This window comes from Pantherophis guttatus, chromosome 15, assembly GCF_059756535.1.
Source record: "Pantherophis guttatus breed Tessera chromosome 15, ASM5975653v1, whole genome shotgun sequence".
In the NCBI taxonomy this organism is placed as follows: Eukaryota; Metazoa; Chordata; class Lepidosauria; order Squamata; family Colubridae; genus Pantherophis; species Pantherophis guttatus.
In genome coordinates this window covers 12,835,578-12,854,442 of record NC_142077.1, presented here as the reverse complement: position 1 = coordinate 12,854,442, position 18,865 = coordinate 12,835,578, and the positions used below count along the sequence as shown (strand labels likewise).

Genomic DNA, 18,865 nt, shown 5'->3' with positions numbered 1-18,865 from the left:
ATTTATAAAGGCTGTCATGCCACAACATGTATCTACTGTGCTGTTGTTGCTCTAGCCCCACCTAGTGGCCGGGGGCAGATAAGCCTCACTGTATGGTCTGAAGCCAGACTCCCTTTTCTGTCAGCCTTTGGAGGAGACGGAAGCAGCCGGTTTGACCGAGACACATGGTCATCCGGAGGCCTCCGTCCCTCACATGGAGCATCGCTGGAGAGGTTCCAGCTGCTTCTTTGTTGGCTCTTAGTTAATGCTGCCTATCTCCTATTTATATTTGATTCTCACTCTTTGCATTTCCTCAGTTTCTCCGTGCCCTTTTCTCCCAATGAAACACCCAGATCCACCCCAGGCTCCCTTTCACTGGAGGAGAAGAGGGGGGTTTAGCTGCCTGTTGAGCTGCACACAGACCCACCTGCAGTGGGGACGGAACAAAGGGGAAATTCCACCATCCTCATCACAAACCCACAAATACAGGAATTCATTTAAGAAAGAATACAGCATTTTCAAATGAGCAGAGTTTAATATCAAAATGCCATGGTATCTACTCTTTGAAACCATTATTCCCTGAGTAATCGAATTGGACAGATCTGTTGAGAAGGTTCCCCTCCTTCTCCTCTGGATTCCTCCTCCAAAGGATTTAAGATTGATGGATCCATATCGGGACCCCCATACCTGCCATGGCTGCAGCCTTGGAGACCCCAAAGTCTTTTCTCCCTCCTTCCTTCTCCTCCTCGATCTGGAGGAATAAGCGGCATTCAAGGCCTGGGCCAGAGTCTGAATGATACTGTAAAAGTGATAGTGATTTGGGAGCCTTCCTCTGTTCCTTTTCCATTGGGTCTCCAGTGGGGCTTTCTGGGTGCATCTTCTGCGGCCTTTGACAGAAAAGACATTCTTTGAAAGAGAACAGTGGAAATAATAATCTTGAAACTTTTCTTCCACAAAGAAATAAGGTTCAAAGGCAGAATCCCTTGGCCTTATTTTCCCCAGATAAGCAAAGTTCCAAATACTATGGATGTATTTGTAAAGTCTACGATTTTTCATTGCATACTCAAAAAAATTTGTGAGGATCCAGACTTTCCCTTCAATGGGTCCTGGCAGACGCATAAACGTTAAATGGAAAGGAAGAATTCTCTCCCAAATGGAAATAAATTCTATGAAGTGAACAAAGACGTTGACTTGTCTCCACTTAGAGAGGGAATCCCTGAGGGATGCTGTATATCCAGTTGTTGAGAACACTTGTGATATAACCACACAAATTCCACTCCTGACAAGCACAGGAGGAAAAATCCTCATGAAATTCTCTCCATTTTCTGTGTCTGAAGCAAAGAGGCCAATCAGGGTCCATCTGAAATGGAGGAGCAGCTGGACAATAACTGGGTACAGGATCCGTTCTTTGGGGAATATCTGGTGGAAAAAGGGGAATTTCCTTTTATCACTCAGAGCCTCTGAAACAATTGTATGACTGATCTGAAAAAGCAATGAAGAATGCTGTGTTATATTTGGGGTCAGATCAAGTCCAAAATATTAGATTTTAATAAATCCAACCTGGTTCTCATGAATGTATTAGAATAGTTTGTTAATCAGACATTGTTTAAAATATTAAAGACAGAATATTAGCAAGATTGTATCATAATAATGGAAAATAATAAGGAAATTAAAAAACAATGAAAATGTAAATCATATTACTGTATCACCCCTACAATTTATCACAATTAGATTAACATGTGCAAATGCCAATTGGAGTATTCTATTCCAATAAAGGGCCTATTATAATTTTCGAGGATTGCTGCATCTTTTTTTGCTTCTAAATCCCAGATTCTTTCTAGAGGATTTTTTTTTTTATTGCAAAAGTTTTACAATTACATTTTCACCCCACTTTCCCCCCCCAACCCACCCCTCTCTCCCCATCCTAACCCCCCCAACCCCCCCTAACCCTCCCCCTCTGACTTCCACAGAATATAATCCCATCAAAATCCCCCTTTTTTATAAAAACCTGAACCCCTCAAGCCCCCTTATAATTTTTTTCTCTCTTCACAATTCATACATTTCTATTTTTATATAACTTTCAGTGAAAAACAATTTGATACTTCCTAACTTGGTATTTTTTCTGCACATAATCTATCCACTTTTTCCATTCCCATTCATAAGTCTCTTGTGAGCGATCTTTTAAATATGCTGAAATCTTTGCCTCTCCGCAAAACTGGCCATCTTGAAAGTCCATTCTTCAATGGTGGGTAAAGCTTCATTTTTCCAATATTTACCTATCAATAACCTCGCTGCTGTTATCATGTACAATATCAACTTAGTTTCATCCAATGTAAAACCCTTTACTATACCCAATAAAAACAGTTGTGGAGAAAATTGAATTTTTTTCTTCAAAACATTCTGCATAACCCACCATATTTTTATCCAAAAAGCCTTGACTTTCTTGCAATTCCACCAAACATGATAATATGTAGCATCTAGACTATCACATCTCCAACATTTTGGCTGAACATTAGGATACATACAGGATAATTTCTTGGGATCTAAATGCCATCTGTAAAACATTTTATAGAAATTTTCCCTCAAATTCTGCGATTGCGTAAATTTAACGTTCTGAACCCATATTTTCTCCCATGTTTCCAACATCACTGGTTCTGCAAAATTTTGTGCCCACTTAATCATACAATCTTTAACCAATTCAGTTTCTGAATCCCTTTCTAACAAAACATTGTAAAGCCTTTTAATATGCATTGGACCTTTCTCTTTTATATGTCTAACCAATTCTTCCTTATGCAACATAATACCAGTTTTTTGGTCCTCTTTCCATCTCAGTTGAAGTTGATTATACTGTAACCAGGTTAAGTTAATCCCTTCATCCAACAGTGTCTCTAATGTCTTTAGTTGCCATCTGCCCGCATCTGTGAAAAGAACTTCTTTATATAACCCCCCCCCCCGAGTGACATTATATTTGTATTCCACATAATATGACCAAGATCCAACCATAGCGGTATTTTGTAATCCCATTTAAATCGGTGCTTCTTCCAAACTCTCATCAACGAATCTCTAAGTATGTGGCTTTTAAATACTTTATCCACTTTGTTTTCATAAAATAAGTAAGCATGCCAACCAAAATCAAGGTCAAAGCTTTCTATATTCAATATTCCAGTCTTTTTCCTTCCAAACCAATCGCTTGCTTGAGTCAAAGCTGCTGCTTCATAATATATCTGTAGGTTTGGGAGTTTAAGGCCTCCCCTTTCTGGAGCATCTTGCATTATTTTTAATTTCACTCTTGGTTTTTTCTCGTTCCAAACAAACTTATTCACTCCACTTTGCCATTCTTTCAGTTGTTTATCACTTTTAAGCACCGGAATCATTTGAAACAAAAAAAGAAATCTTGGGAAACTTCCGGTTTCCTTGTCTTCGGCGACGGCGGCGCTCTTTGAAGCTCCGCCAGCCCCGCCGCCTGTAGAGCCACTTCGAGACGAAGAAGCGGCTCGAAAACTTCTAAATCCATAGGATTGAAGAAGGAGAGATCGCAGGGCACAGGTTGAGCCCCTGTAACCCCCCAGGGAAGTTTCTGGGGAGAGAACAGGCGTGGCTCCCTTCCAACCTGCTGGAACTCCGGGCGACGTGGGACGATTCTGCTTTTGCAGAACAAGCCGGCTGCAGGAAACTTAAAGCGAAAGAACCAGCTTTAATAAACAGCGAAACTACCTGAATCCGAAATTTGGAAACGCAAGTATTAGCACTTTGTTGACTTTTTAATCTGAGACAATGCGAATGAGTGAAAGTGCTTTGAAAAAACATGGCGCCTAGCTTCAGAGTTAACGAGCCAGCGAGTGTGGATTGGTGAAGTTATTTTGTTTTGCTACAAAGTTTCCAAGTTGCTACTAAGCTGCCTTGCTTGTTATAAGAGAAATAACTGGGAAATTTTTTCCCTTTTCAATATTGGACTTTGCTTTATTTTAACCCTTGTTTGATCAAATCTGGGGGACTTTTTTAGAAGTCTTTGTGCAGGAGGGAAAGGAAAAGGAACCTCCCTCTTTAGAAAAACTAGATCACGAGCCAGGATGGCTTCAAAGAAGCAGGAAGGGAAGGCATTAGGGGGGGGATCCCCCACACATAAACATCAAACGCAACTTCCCCCTGCTCAACAGCTACAAACTCAGAAAAAAGAATTTGATGTGGGAGATTTAAAAGAATTTATTTCTAAAACTCTGGATGACAAATTTCAAAAATGTCAACAGGAGATAGATGATAAATTTCAAAAATCACATCAGGAACTTATGCAGGAAATTAATGAAGTTAAAGACATGGTGAAACAGAATCAAAATAAGGTGACCAAAAAAATATCAGAAGTGGCGTCTGGCCTGGCAGAATTTATTGGGAAAGTTGATTATAAAGTTGAAGAATTCAAATCAGAACTTAATGTCAAGATGAAAGACAATGATTATAAAATTGATGAAGTTGATAATAAAATGCAGAGAATTGATGATGAGATTGTTATGATACAATTCCGGGCGATGGAATTCGCCATACGGCTTCGGGGAATTCGAGAGGAGGAGAGACAGGATTTGAGACAAGTTTGTTCTGAAGCCTTGGCCAAGATTCTACAAGTTAATCCTGATGTGGTATTTCACAAAATAGATAAAATCTATAGAGTGAACTCTTGGGTGGCCAGACAAAGACAACTGCCTAGAGATGTGGTCATATACTTTACAGAAAGAGGAATTAGAAATGATATCCTGCAAAAATCTTTTTATACTTCTGTACAAGTGGGGGGTTCACGACTTCAAATTTTTAAAGAATTACCTCCTAAAATGCTGAAAGCCAGAAAAGAATTTGGTTTTCTTGTTAAGGAACTGAGAAATTTACAGATACCCTTCCGGTGGGACGCACCAGCTGGGATAATTTTTAGATATAAGGGAGAAGGGTATCGGTTGAATACCGTGGAGAAGGCACAACACTTTTACACTACTATTCTTAAGGAAAGAACACCATCTCCACGTACATCCACAGTTTTGGAGATTAAAGAGAGTGAAGAGAGGCAATTGCAAGAACAGTCCAAGCAGGAATTAGAAGTAGTGCAAGGTGCAGAAGGAGGTTTTCTGAGTGAGCCCTTGTTGGATTCTTCTCCAATTTTGGATTTGATTCAGTTGACAGAAGTTAAAGATCAACGTATAACTAGAGCCCAATCCAAGCTACTTAAACAAAAGCAACAACAACAACAGGAAAGACAAGACAAGAAGGCAGTTAAGAGTACCGTACAAGAGAGTGGAGCTATGGGAGGAGCGAGATCGAAGCTCTCGGATGAACTTCAAATATTTTGCTCTGTGCTCCAGAAAGAGGCTGATGACCTTTAAGTGTCTATCTTGGAATGTCAATGGGTTGAATTCAGCACAGAAAAGGAAGAAATTATTTACATATTTGAAACAATTTAATAATGATATAATATGTTTACAAGAAACGCATATCACAACTCAAGATCAAAAATATTTGATAAATTCAAAACTAGGAGCACATTATATATCTTCAACTTCGCAGAAAAAGAATGGTGTGGTTATTTATGTAAATAAAAAATTAACAGCGAAAGTTATAGAAGCAGATCAAGATGGTAGGTTTGTAGCAATTGAATTGCTCACAGCAAATGGTCAAATTCTTTTGATTGGAATTTATGCTCCCAACCAACAACAGGATTATTTTTACAAGATGTTACATACTAAAATATTGCAATGGGACTATAGATCTATTTTAATTATGGGAGACTGGAATGGAGTAATTGATTCTAAACTAGATAAAAAGAGCTTGGCAAAGTCTAGAATTAGACTACCACAGACTTTTTTGGATATGAAAGAAGATATGGAATTAAAAGATGTTTGGAGAATACATAATCCAAATGAATTGGACTACACTTTTTTTTCGGATAGACATAGATCTTTTTCTAGGATTGATTTTATCCTGTTGTCAAATGATCTACTTGTTAAGACAAAAAGAACAAAGATTTTTCCAAGAACTCTGACTGACCATAGCCCTGTATGGATAGAAATTGAGATGGATAAGGTTGAGAGACGTTCTTGGAGATTAAATGAGAACTTGTTTAGATATGAAAAAAATACAATAGAACTTAAAAAGCACTTGAAAGAATTTTTTGAAATAAATTTGAATAAAGGTACCCCAATTGAAATTGTTTGGGATGCAAGTAAAGCTTATATGAGAGGGGTACTCATCTACATGAATTCTAAACATAGACTGTTCCGACAAAAGAAAAGATTTGAGTTGGAAATGGAAATAAAGAATAAAGAACAGTTACTTATTAAAAACCCAACAGATGAAAGAATACGAAGTGCTATAAAACTTTTGAAAGACCAATTTCAAATGCTTATGGCGGAACAAGTTGCAACAAGTTTACAATATGCAAAGCATAATACTTTTTGCAACGCTAACAAACCGGGCAGATGGTTGGCTTACACATTGAGGAAAAAACAAAGTATACGGACTATTGATAGTATTGATATTGGAGGGAAAGAAATCTTTCAACAAAAACTAATTAAAGAAGCTTTTGTGGATTATTATACTAAACTATATGCTAAAGAAGAGGTGCAGAATGGACTTATAGAAAAATATTTAAAGGATAAGAGAGTTACAAAAATTACTGATCAACAAAAGGAAAGAATGAATTATCCTATAACAGAGGAGGAGATAACAGCAGTAATTAAACAGCTAAAAACAGCCAAAGCTCCTGGCACGGATGGTTTGACTGCAGTGTATTACAAAACTTTACAAGCTGAAATGGTGGGACAACTTAGAGATTTATTTTGCAATATTCAACAAGGGGGTAAAATACCCCCATCTTGGACAACTGCTTATATATCTTTGATACCAAAAGAACAAGTTGGTCCTAAAAAACCAGAGAACTACAGACCAATATCTCTTTTGAACACAGACTATAAAATTTATGCGAAGGTATTAGCCAACAGGTTGATGCCAGTAATCCAAAAGGTGATTCACGCGGACCAAGCGGGATTTATTGAGGGCAGATATATGAAGGACAATGTAAGGCAAGTAATAGACTTATTGGAATATCTTGACAAGAATAAACAGATTTCTGCAGTGCTGGTTTTTTTGGATGCGGAGAAGGCCTTTGATAGAGTGGATTGGAATTTTCTACTAAAGACTTTAAAAAAGATGGGCTTTGGGGACCAATTTATACAGGCGATCTCAGCAATTTATCAAGAGCAAAAAGCACAGATTATTATTAATGGAAGTTTGACGACAGAGTTTAAAATTGAAAAAGGAACAAGACAGGGATGTCCGTTGTCCCCACTTTTATTTATTTTAACATTGGAAGTCTTGCTAAATATAATACGGGACTCAAAAATTTTGAAAGGCATAATGATAAGGCAAGAGGATTATAGAATAAAGGCATTTGCAGATGATCTGGTGGTTACCCTATCACAACCAATGGAATCAATAATCCTGATGAACGACATTATACAAGACTATGGTAGAGTTTCAGGTTTTAGAGTGAATTCAAAAAAGACTAAAATGATAGTCAAAAATATGACACAAGATCGTAAACATGAGTTTGAAAGGAGGGCAGGTTTTGAAATTGTACCTAAGGTAAAATATCTTGGAGTTCAGGTTGCAGAATCAAATATGAAATTGTTTCAAAATAACTATGAGGTGTTGTGGCGAGAGGTTCAGAAAGACATGGAGACTTGGAAAAAGCTGCAACTGTCTTTACTTGGAAGAATAGCAGCAGTTAAGATGAACATTTTGCCAAGATTTCTGTTTTTGTTTCAAATGATTCCGGTGCTTAAAAGTGATAAACAACTGAAAGTTTGGCAAACTGGACTTAATAAGTTTGTCTGGAACGAGAAAAAGCCGAGAGTGAAATTGAAAATTATGCAAGATGTTCCAGAAAGAGGAGGCCTTAAACTTCCAAACCTACAGTTATATTATGATGCAGCAGCTTTAACTTTAACAAGTGATTGGTTTGGAAGTAAAAAGACTGGAATATTGAATGCAGAAAGTTTTGATCTTGAATTTGGATGGCATGCTTACCTATTTTATGATGACAAAGTTGATAAAGAATTTAAAAGTCATATACTTAGAGACTCTTTGATGAGAGTTTGGAAGAAGCACCGACTCAAATGGGATTATAAAATACCGCTATGGCTGGATCTTGGTCATACCTTGTGGAATACAAATATAATGTCACTCGGGGGGTTTTTATACAAAGAGGTTCTTTTTACAGATGCGGGCAGATGGCAGTTGAAGACATTGCAGACACTGTTGGACGAAGGGATTAATTTAACTTGGTTACAATATAATCAATTACAATTGAGATGGAAAGAGGACCAAAAAACTGGTATTATGCTGCATGAGGAAGAATTGGTTAGACATATAAGAGAGAAAGGTCCAATGCATATTAAAAGGCTTTATAATGTTTTGCTAGAAAGGGATTCAGAAACGGAATTAGTTAAAGATTGTATGATTAAGTGGGCACAAAATTTTGAAGAACCAGTGATGTTGGAAACATGGGAAAAAATTTGGGTTCAGAATGTTAAATTTACACAGTCGCAGAATTTGAGGGAAAATTTTTATAAAATGTTTTATAGATGGCATTTAGATCCTAAAAAGTTGTCATGTATGTACCCTAATGTTCAGCCAAAATGTTGGAGATGCGAATGTTTGGATGCTACGTATTATCATGTTTGGTGGACCTGTAGGAAAGTTAAGGCTTTTTGGATAAAAATATGGTGGGTCATGCAGAATGTTTTGAAGAAAAAAATTCAATTTTCTCCACAATTGTTTTTATTGGGTATAGTTAAGGGTTTTACACGGGGTGAAATAAAATTAATATTGTATATGATAACAGCAGCAAGATTGTTGATAGGTAAATATTGGAAGAATGAAGCTTTGCCTACTATCGAGGAATGGACTTTGAAGATGGCCAGTTTTGCAGAGATGGCGAAGATTTCAGCATATTTAAAAGATTGTTCACAAGAGACTTATGAATGGGAATGGAAAAGGTGGATAGAATATGTTCAGAACAAATACCAAACTAGAAAGTACCAAATAGCTTTTATTTGAAAACAATGTATTAGAAATATTTTAATGTAAAGAGATAAAGAGGGAAAATTTATATAGGGGGAGGGATGGGTTCAGGTATATATATCAGTATTATTAGTTATGAGTACATAATAGGGAAGTCTGGGGGGGAGGGTTAGGGAGGGCTAGGGAGGACGGGAAGTTTGGGGAGGGAGGTGGGGGGGTGAAAAAAGGGGTGAAAATGTAATTGTAAAACTTTTGCAATAAAAAAAAAAAAAAAGAAAGAAATCTTGGCAAAATGTTCATCTTAACTGCTGCTATTCTTCCAAGTAACGAGAGCTGCAGCTTTTTCCAAGTCTCCATATCTTTTCGTACATCTCGCCATAACACCTCATAATTGTTTTGAAATAGTTTCATATTTGATTCTGCAACCTGAATTCCTAGATATTTAACCTTTGGTACAATCTCAAAGCCTGCCATCCTTTCAAATTCATGTTTTCGATCTTGTGTCATATTTTTGACTATCATCTTAGTTTTTTTCTGGTTCAGTCTAAATCCTGATACTGTACCATAATCTTTTATAATGTCTTTCATCTGGATTATTGATTCCATCGGCTGTGAAAGGGTAACAACCAGGTCATCTGCAAATGCCCTTATTCTGTAATCCTCTTGCCTTATCACTATACCTTTCAAGCTGTTCGAATCCCGTATTGTATTCAACAAGACTTCTAGTGTTAAAATAAATAACAAAGGGGATAACGGACAACCTTGTCTTGTTCCTTTTTCAATATTAAAATCTGTTGTTAAATTTCCATTAATAATAATCTGTGCCTTTTGCTCTTGGTAGATTGCTGAAACCGCTTGTATAAATTGATCCCCAAAGTCCATCTTTTTCAAAGACTTTAATAGAAAATTCCAATCCACTCTGTCAAAGGCCTTCTCCGCATCCAAAAAAACCAGCACTGCAGTGATCTGTTTATTCTTCTAAAGATATTCCAATAAATCTATAACTTGCCTTACATTGTCCTTCATATATCTACTCTCTATAAATCCCGCTTGATCATCATGAATCACCTCTTGAATTACTGGCATCAACCTGTTGGCTAGTACTTTTGCATAAATTTTATAATCATTATTCAGAAGAGATATTGGTCTATAGTTCTCCGGTTTTTTAGGACCTGCTTGCTCTTTTGGTATCAAAGAAATATAAGCTGTTTTCCATGATGGGGGTATTTTACCCCCTTGTTGTATGTTACAAAATAAGTCTCTAAGTTGTTCCACCATTTCTGCTTGCAAAGTTTTATAATACACTGCAGTCAAGCCATCTGTTCCCGGAGCTTTGGCAGTTTTCAGTTGTTTAATTGCTGCAATTATTTCCTCCACTGTTATAGGGTGATTCATTCTTTCCTTTTGTTGATTAGTAACTTTTGTAACTCTTTTATTTTCTAAATATTTTTCTATAAGTCCATTCTGTATATCATCTTTAGCATATAGTTTAGTATAATAATCTACAAAAGCTTCTTGAATTAATTTTTGTTGATAAATTTCTTTCCCTCCAATATCAATACAGTCGATAGTCCGCATACTCTGTTTCTTCCTTAATGTATAGGCCAGCCATCTGCCCGGTTTATTGGCATTACAGAATGTATTATGCTTTGCGTATTGTAAATTTGTTGCAACTTGATCCGCCATAAACATTTGGAATTGATCTTTCAAAAGTTTTATAGCTCCACGTATTCTTTCATCTGCTGGATTTTTGATAAGTAACTGTTCTTTTTTCTTTATTTCTGCTTCAATTTCTAATCTTTTCTTTTGTCTATTCAGTTTATGTTTAGAATTCATATGAATGAGTACCCCTCTCATATACGCTTTACTTGCATCCCAGACAATTTCAATAGGGGTACCCTTGTTCAAATTAATTTCAAAAAATTCTTTCATCTGCTTCTTAAGTTCTATTATATTTTTTTCATATCTAAATAAATTTTCATTTAATCTCCATGATCTTCTCTCAATTTTTCCAATCTCAATTTCTATCCATACTGAACTGTGATCAGATAAAATTCTTGGAAAGATTTTAGTTCTTTTTGTTTTAACAAGTAAATCATTTGATAATAAAATAAAATCAATCCTTGAAAAGGATCTGTGTCTATCAGAAAAAAAGTATAGTCCAAGTCTTTTGAGTTGTGTATTCTCCAAACATCTTTTAATTCCAGTATTCTATTGGAATACTATTCGAGAGTATTCTAGAGTATTCTATTCCAATAAAGGGCCTATTATAATTTTCGAGGATTGCTGCATCTTTTTTTGCTTCTAAATCCCAGATTCTTTCTAGAGGAAATTTTTTAACTTCTTTCTCCAGTTATACAAGAAACAGGCAGACCTCAAAACCTAATAAGATTTCTCAGTTGCATAATCCAAGTTTGGTCTTTAATTGAAGTTTGTCTGTTCCAACACCCACAATTTTCAGAGTCTATCAGTTTCCATAGATTAAATTTTATACCAATACCCATGTTTTCTGAATTTAGACAAAGCAGAAGTTGTGTAAATTCCCAAATCAGCTCTGAGGGCAGCAGCTGGAGTCCTTTTGCCCACCCCAAGATCCTCCTCAGACGCTGAGATTGGGTTGGTTCTGCTGGTGGTTTCTCTCTGAAGCCCCAAACATCAGATTGATGGAAGAACATGGGGGAAAACTGGGCCTCCGATACTTTAATAATTGGGGCTGAGGAAGCTGGAGAGCTATGAGGTTTTCCTTTAAGCACCATTTTCACTCCTGCCCTTTGTCTAACTGAGCTCCTTGGATGATGAGGGAGCCAAGATTCAGGCTCAGAGAAAACAACCCCAGGAAAGGAAAGGTGTTACTTGCTCTAATGACTGACCATCTATGGCTACAATGTCATTTCAGAAAGACCATAATTTTTGAACTTGCTTTATAAATTATCAGATAATTATTAAGACAAAACAATCCAAGTCTATACAATCCAATGTGTAAGTATTATAATATCACATTATCTGTATAAATCAGTGTATTCCAATAGGAATTTAGCAGGCTAAACATGTGTACCTATAACAGAACTTATAACAAAATAAAAGGGTTGGAAGGGACTTTGGAGGTCCTCTAGTCCAACCCCCTGTTCAAGCAGTAAACCAGGCGTAATAGTTATAGTTTATAGTTTATAGTTTATTTGATTTGTATACCGCCCTACTCCCGAAGGACTCAGGGCAGTGAACAGCCAACAATAAAATACATAAATACACAAAATTTAAAAACCCGATAAAATCAAATTAAATTATTTGGCCCAGACAAATTAAAATACCCCAATAATTTAAAAACAGATTAAAATTTACGTATTTAAAAAGGGAAGAGATCAGGCCAAGCCCGCTTGATGGAATAAAAAGGTCTTCACAGCACGGCGGAAGGAGCGCAGATCCGGGATCCTCCGTATCTCCGGGGGGAGCTCATTCCAGATGGTAGGTGCCCCCACAGAGAAGGCTCTCCCCCTAGGGGCCGCCAGTTGACACTGTTTGGCTGACGGCACCCGGAGGAGTCCCTCTCTATGAGAGTGTACTGGCCGGTGGGAGGCTATTGGTGGTAGTAGGCGGTCCCGTAAATAACCAGGCCCTAAGCCATGGAGCGCTTTAAAGGTGGTAACCAAAACCTTGAAGCGCACCCGGAAGACCACCGGGAGCCAGTGCAGCTCGCGCAGGAGAGGTGTTACATGGGAGCGCCATGTCGCTCCCATTACCACCCGCACGGCCGCACTCTGCGCCAGTTGGAGCCTCTGGGTGCTCCTCAAGGGGAGCCCCATGTAGAGAGCATTACAATAGTCCAGGCGGGAGGTGACGAGGGCCTGAGTGACCGTGCGTAACAATAGCAGTAACTGTGGGAGGGATTCTGGAGTCTTAGTGGACAACCAGTTAAATATGAGACAAGAGTGTGCAGCAGCAGCCAAAAAAGCCAATGCAATCCTAAATTGCATTAACAGAGGTATACAATCAAGATCAAGAGAGGGACTAATACCACCCTATAAAGCCCTAGTAAGACCACACCTAAAATCCTGGAACCAGTTTTGATCACCACACTACAAAAAAGATGTTGAGACTCTAGAAAAAGTGCAGAGAAGAGCAACCAAGAGGATTAGGGGACTGGAGGATAAAACATACAATGAACGGTTGCAGGAACTGGGCATGGCTGGTCTAGTGAAGAGAAGGATCAGGGGAGACATGATAGCAGTCTTCCAATATTTGAGGGGCTGCCACAGAGAGGAGGGGGTCAAGCTGTTTTCCAAAGCACCCAAAGGCCGGACAAAGTCCAGACAAGGAATAATGGATGGAAACTGAACAAGGAGAGACTCAACCTGGAAATAAAGAGATAAAGTTGCCTTCAGAAGTTGTGGGAGCTTCATCACTGGAAGCTTTCAAGAAGAGACTGGACCGTCATCTGTCAGAAATGGTGTAGGGTCTGCTTGGACTAGATGACCTACAAGGTCCCTTCCAACTCTGTTAATCTGTATCTGTCTATACTATTCCAGACATGTGGCTGTCCAGTCTCTTCTTAAAAGCCTCCAGTGATGGACCAGCCACAATTTCTGAAGAGTAGACGTTCCATTCCTCACCATTAGGAAATTTCTCCTTAGTTCTAGGTTGTTTCTCTCCTTGATTAGTTTCCCTCCATTGTTTCTTGTCTTGCCTTCTAGAACTTTGGAAAATAGGTGGACCTCCTCTTCTCTGTGGCAGCCCCCCAAATATTGGTACATTGAGGACCACAGGCTGAGCCCATCTGGGGGTGATGCTGTCTATCCCACATATTTTCAGGTTACCAAGAAATAGGTTGTGGTTTACTCTGTCAAAGCCTTTCTGAAATCCAAGTACTGTATACTACATGCACTGCATTTCATTTGTCCATTAATTTTTGTCAAAAAATGAAATAACATTTATTCATGATCTGTTTTTTGATCCTGCATTAGTCCTAGTAAGTCATTCATATCTAGACTGAATAATAAGGGTTCAAATATGCATCTTTCCCTTCCTCCTTGGTAAGCATGGATCCTTCTTCTCATGGCTCCATTCAGCCCAAACCTTCCTCTCAAACAAGGGCTTGGATCAGGGCCAACAGGCTGAGCTCCATTTTGAGGGCCATCCATTTTCTCCATCATATTTCTCTGTTTATTGAGTCAAATGCTGCACTAACATCTAGAAAGCCTGCAAACCTTGTTTTACCTCACTGATATAGATGAGATATTTCAAGACAAATTTGTTGCCAATATTAGATTATTAATTTATGCATTATTTCTTATAAAATCTATTTGGTTTTTAACTCTACCTAAAACCTTCTACTTCTTCTGCAAAGAATGCATTTTTCTCAAGTTTAACTATGAGGATCATGGCATAAATTTTAGCCACAATATCTGCTAGTCTATTTGGCCTATAATTGCTAGAGCCTTTTTTATTCCACATTTTAGATGGATAAAATGCTACTATTGCCAACTTCAATCCGACTGGATAGGGCAGACATTATTTATCTGTGAAAATGAAGATGCCAATAGATGCCCCAACAACCAGGGATATTTTTTGATCAGTTAAATAGTTGGTAGAATGTCTTCTCCAGGGAATGTATTGCTTGCATTTCAGACCTTTTATGATTAATCTCAACATGAACATAATGGGGTAAAATATTGACATTTTTGCTAATATGGAGAAAAGCAGCTCTTGAATTCCATGGAGAAGATATGATTGCATCTATTGCTCACCCACCTCCACCAACCCCTCACTTTACCAGAGGGAGAAAAACACACACAAACCTGTGGGACTTTGTAGGTGCCTCCTAATGTTGACATCTGGATGGAGATGTCCCTGTAAGCTGCATCAAGAAGGGCCAGGACGTTCTCCTTCCTTCCACAGCTGTAGTTGGGGACATTGGCTTCTCCAGTGGAGAGCATGTCCAGCAAGGCATCTGAAGTGTGGAAAGTGCTCACATAGTTGTTATGGATGTTGTAGCCAAGTGTGAGATTGTGCAAGAGATGGGAATTCTTGTTGGCTAGTTGAATGTTGAAAATGAATTTTAAGCAATAAAAAAATTTGGAAGAAGTCCTATTGAAAAAAAAAATACCAAGTTAGGAAGTATCAAATTGTTTTTCATTGAAAGTTATATAGAAATAGAAATGTATGAATTGTGAAGAGAGAAAAAATTATAGTGGGCTTGAGGGGCTCAGGTTTTTTCTAAAAAAAAGGGGACTTTGATGGGATTATATTCTGTGGAAGTCAGAGGGGGAGGGTTAGGAGGGGTTTGGGGGGGTTAGGGTGGGGAGGGAGGGGTGGGTTGGGGGGGGAAAGTGGGGTGAAAATGTAATTGTAAAACTTTTGCAATAAAAAAAAAAAGAAAAAAAAGTTATTATAATCAGCAGTCACAACAAATAGTTTTGTTATATATAATATATATAACCACAAGCCTACTGAGCCTTAAACCAACATTGATCCAAAAGCAAAGATCAGTTACACAAATATGGGAATTGATTGAGATAGAGCAACTACAACTGATTCCACGACTACTTTAAATACAATTCATTATCCAAGTGATAAATTAAGGATTGAAAAGAGAGAGGAAAATAATCTGCAGGCCTTTCAGCTTTTTTTCAGATCCCTTTTTGAGTCTCTTTCACAAAATCAGACGAAAGAGAGAAGCCATGGAAATCAAAATCATTCAGGAAATTAGACATATTCCCCAATATAGGAAGAAATGAAAAATAAAAAACTGAAAAGAAGGAGAGTGTTAGAATGGAGGGACTGCAACTCCATCACCCTGAATGACTTACGGATCATGGAAAACAAACTGAAGAGAAGGAGCCACATTGAAAAGGAACTTTGCCTGCAATCTTTTCGTTCCACTAGTGACTATACTGATTAGATGGTCTCCTGGTCTGTAATAGCTCCATGGTTTCCCATCCTGGTTCTCCGAACTCAGCGGGCATTTCATTCTCAGCTTCCCAGAGACTGAATGGGACAAAAGCAGCATCAGAAGCAGATGACGGCCGTGACCGGGAGGATTTTTCATCAGGTTCGCCTGATTCGCCAGTTGCGTCCCTTTCTAGATCGGGACTCGTTACGCACAGTCACTCATGCCCTCGTCACCTCTCGTCTGGACTATTGTAATGCTCTCTACATGGGGCTCCCCTTGAGGTGCACCCGGAGGCTCCAACTGGCGCAGAGTGCGGCCGCGCGGGTGGTTATGGGAGCAACATGGAGCTCCCATGTAACACCTCTCCTGCGCGAGCTGCACTGGCTCCCGATGGTCTTCCGGGTGCGCTTCAAGGTTCTGGTTACCACCTTTAAAGCGCTCCATGGCTTGGGACCTGGTTACTTACGGGACCGCCTACTACCATCAACAGCCTCCCACCGACCAGTACGCTCCCACAGAGAGGGGCTCCTCCAGGTGCCGTCGGCCAAACAATGTCGGCTGTCGGCCCCTAGGGGGAGAGCCTTCTCTGTGGGGGCACCGACGATCTGGAATGAGCTCCCCCCAGAGATACGGAGGATTCCGGATCTGCGCACCTTCCACCGCGAGTTGAAGACGCTTTTGTTTCATCAAGCTGGCCTCGCCTAAATCTCCTCCTTTCTAAAGTGTAAATTCTAAATTTTAATGGATTTTAAAATATGGGTATTTTAAATTGGGTATTAATTCAGCCAAATTTATTTAATTCATTTTATTCGATTTTAAATTTTGTATATCTATGTGTTTTATTTCATGGCTGTGCACCGCCCTGAGTCCTTCGGGAGTAGGGCGGTATAGAAATTCAATAAATAATAATAATAATAATAATAGAAGCAGGAGGTCCATAATTCATGGCGTGAATCAATGAATCCCTTTCCTGTTTCTAAAGAAGTAGAAGAATTCAAAGGAGTCTCACAAGGTGGAATCTCCAGTTGCTTTCTTAATTCAAACACAGAGAAACACTCAGCTTCATCTGGAAAGGAGAGAGACGTAGATTCAAGAGCACAGACCCTGCCTGTCTCAAAACTCCGTATTTCTCTGCCCAAAGTCTCCCCTGGAGGATTTGGCCCAACAGCAGAGCTGAAACTTTTATCATAATTCTCCCTCTCAGGAGGGATCCCTGGATAATTCAAGTAGTTCTTGCAGTCAAAGATTGTTGGGAAATTCTCTGGAGGGAAATGAAAGGGAAATAATCTCCATGTGACTCATAATAACAGGGGCAGAGATGGAATTATATCCATCATCTAGAATTGAGCGGTTTGGGAGCTCCATGCTTGAAAGTGGCCCCGGAGGGAATACACGGCACCTGTGGCTGAAGAAAGAAAGAAATCTGATATTTGTTTGCATAGTGATGAAAGACAAAACTCGGGGGGTGGGGGTGGGGGCAGTTAATGCCAGAGCATGTCACAGATCTGAAATAGCTGCCAGCTGAGTTGGAAGCAAAATTTACTTTATTTTGAAAGCTAATGCTCAAGGGCATTACAATTGTAAGCAGATTAAGGGAAGCCAGTCAGTTTTATGAAAGGAGTGGGCCAGAGGATCCAGGACAGAAAGCAGCAGGAGGGGAGATGATGGACTGAGGGGGAGCTGATTGATCCACTTGATCCCATTAATCTTGGACAGAGAGTGATTCAAAGGTCATCTCTAGTGCCTGAAAGAAATTCCTGCAGTCTTCACAGTTGAAGGATAGGAAGCCAGTTAAGCATCCCTTCCCTTCGTTTTCTCTTCCATCTCTCCTCTCCCTCCTCTCTCTCCCTCCTCCTCCTTCTCTCTCCCTCCCCCTCCCTTTCTCTTCCCTTCCCCCTCCTTAAGACAGTTAGCAGATTAAAGACCTTCTGTGTGCTGAGCTTCTTGGGAACCTTGGAGGTCCTTCCCTCCATTTTCCACCCCCATTTCCCCCCCTTCTTTTACGCCAGAGACTTTGCCTGAGGCCTCTCAGAGTCCCCCTTTTAGCTTCTCTTCAAAGGTCCCCAGTTGCTGAGGGGTCTCTGAGGGGGCACCCCCAGCATCTCCCCACCGCTGGATCAATGAATAGGACATATCACAAAATGCCAGGAAACCTTTCCTGGGCTGACTTTGTCTGGTGCTGCTTCAAGGGGGCTCCCTCTGGGGGTCTGCCCAGCCCTTCAAGGGAAGGAAGGCCTCGCATTGGGAGCCCCCTCCTTGTTGGAGGGGCTGAGGAGGGTCCCCGTAAGGAAACTGATCTGAAGGGTCACAAGTCATCTACATACTTATTTATTTATTGGTTATTTATTGGTTCAATTTATATGCCGCCCTTCTCCGGAGACTCAGGGTGGCTTACAATGCGTTAAGCAATAGCCTTCATACTTTTGTACATACCTGCTTAGTAGGGCTTTCAGCCCCCACAAGCGGTGTTCTTTTTTATACAAAGTCAATTTATTGCCCCCACAATCCGGCTCCTCATTTTATCTACCTCGAAAGGATGGAAGGCGGAGTCAACCTTGAGCCTGGTGAGATTCGAACTTGCAGTAATTGCAGGCAGCTGGTGCTAATTAACAGCACTTTAGTCTGCTGCGCCACCAAGTTACATACACCTAACTTTTAAAATGAAGTTTAAGATCAGGAGAGATCCCAGTCCATCCTTCCTTGCCCAGAATGTCTTCTCCTCCACCTTTGGCCCTTTGCCTTTTCTATGGAGAGGGGGAGGAGGACGGAGGGCAGCAGGAAGCCTCGAGAAAGCCCTGAGATGCCCTCACCCACCACGGATTTTCTAAAAAAGCTTCTGGAGGCCATAGAAGCCTCCATGGAAATCCCCTTTCATGAAGACTGGCGCTCTGCTTTGCAGCACCCGAACTCTTGACTGCATCTTTGCTTTCGGCATTTAGT

The 18,865-nt window shown here is 39.6% G+C and overlaps 1 protein-coding gene across 1 annotated transcript; it reads right to left on the bottom strand.

Annotated features, from left to right (window-relative positions):
- Nucleotides 1–229: 229 nt before the first annotated feature.
- Nucleotides 230–16,037, bottom strand: LOC148111922 (uncharacterized). Its single transcript, XM_087879169.1, has 3 exons — nucleotides 15,843–16,037; nucleotides 14,832–15,120; nucleotides 230–1,398 (listed from the first exon to the last, which is right to left on the bottom strand). Exons 1-3 carry the CDS (start codon nucleotides 16,001–16,003, stop codon nucleotides 352–354), a joined length of 1,497 nt encoding a protein of 498 aa, XP_087735295.1. The 5' UTR covers nucleotides 16,004–16,037; the 3' UTR covers nucleotides 230–351.
- Nucleotides 16,038–18,865: the final 2,828 nt, after the last annotated feature.

Bases quoted from the DNA above. Each gene is read 5' to 3' on its own strand.
- LOC148111922 (XM_087879169.1), bottom strand. From the start codon at position 16,003: ATGAAATGCCCGCTGAGTTCGGAGAACCAGGATGGGAAACCATGGAGC. The intron at 15,121-15,842 runs GTAAGTCATTCA...TTTTTTCAATAG, and splicing joins CAGTTTGTTTTCCATGATCC to GACTTCTTCCAAATTTTTTT. The intron at 1,399-14,831 runs GTTTGTGTGTGT...TTTTTCCACCAG, and splicing joins GCACCTACAAAGTCCCACAG to ATATTCCCCAAAGAACGGAT.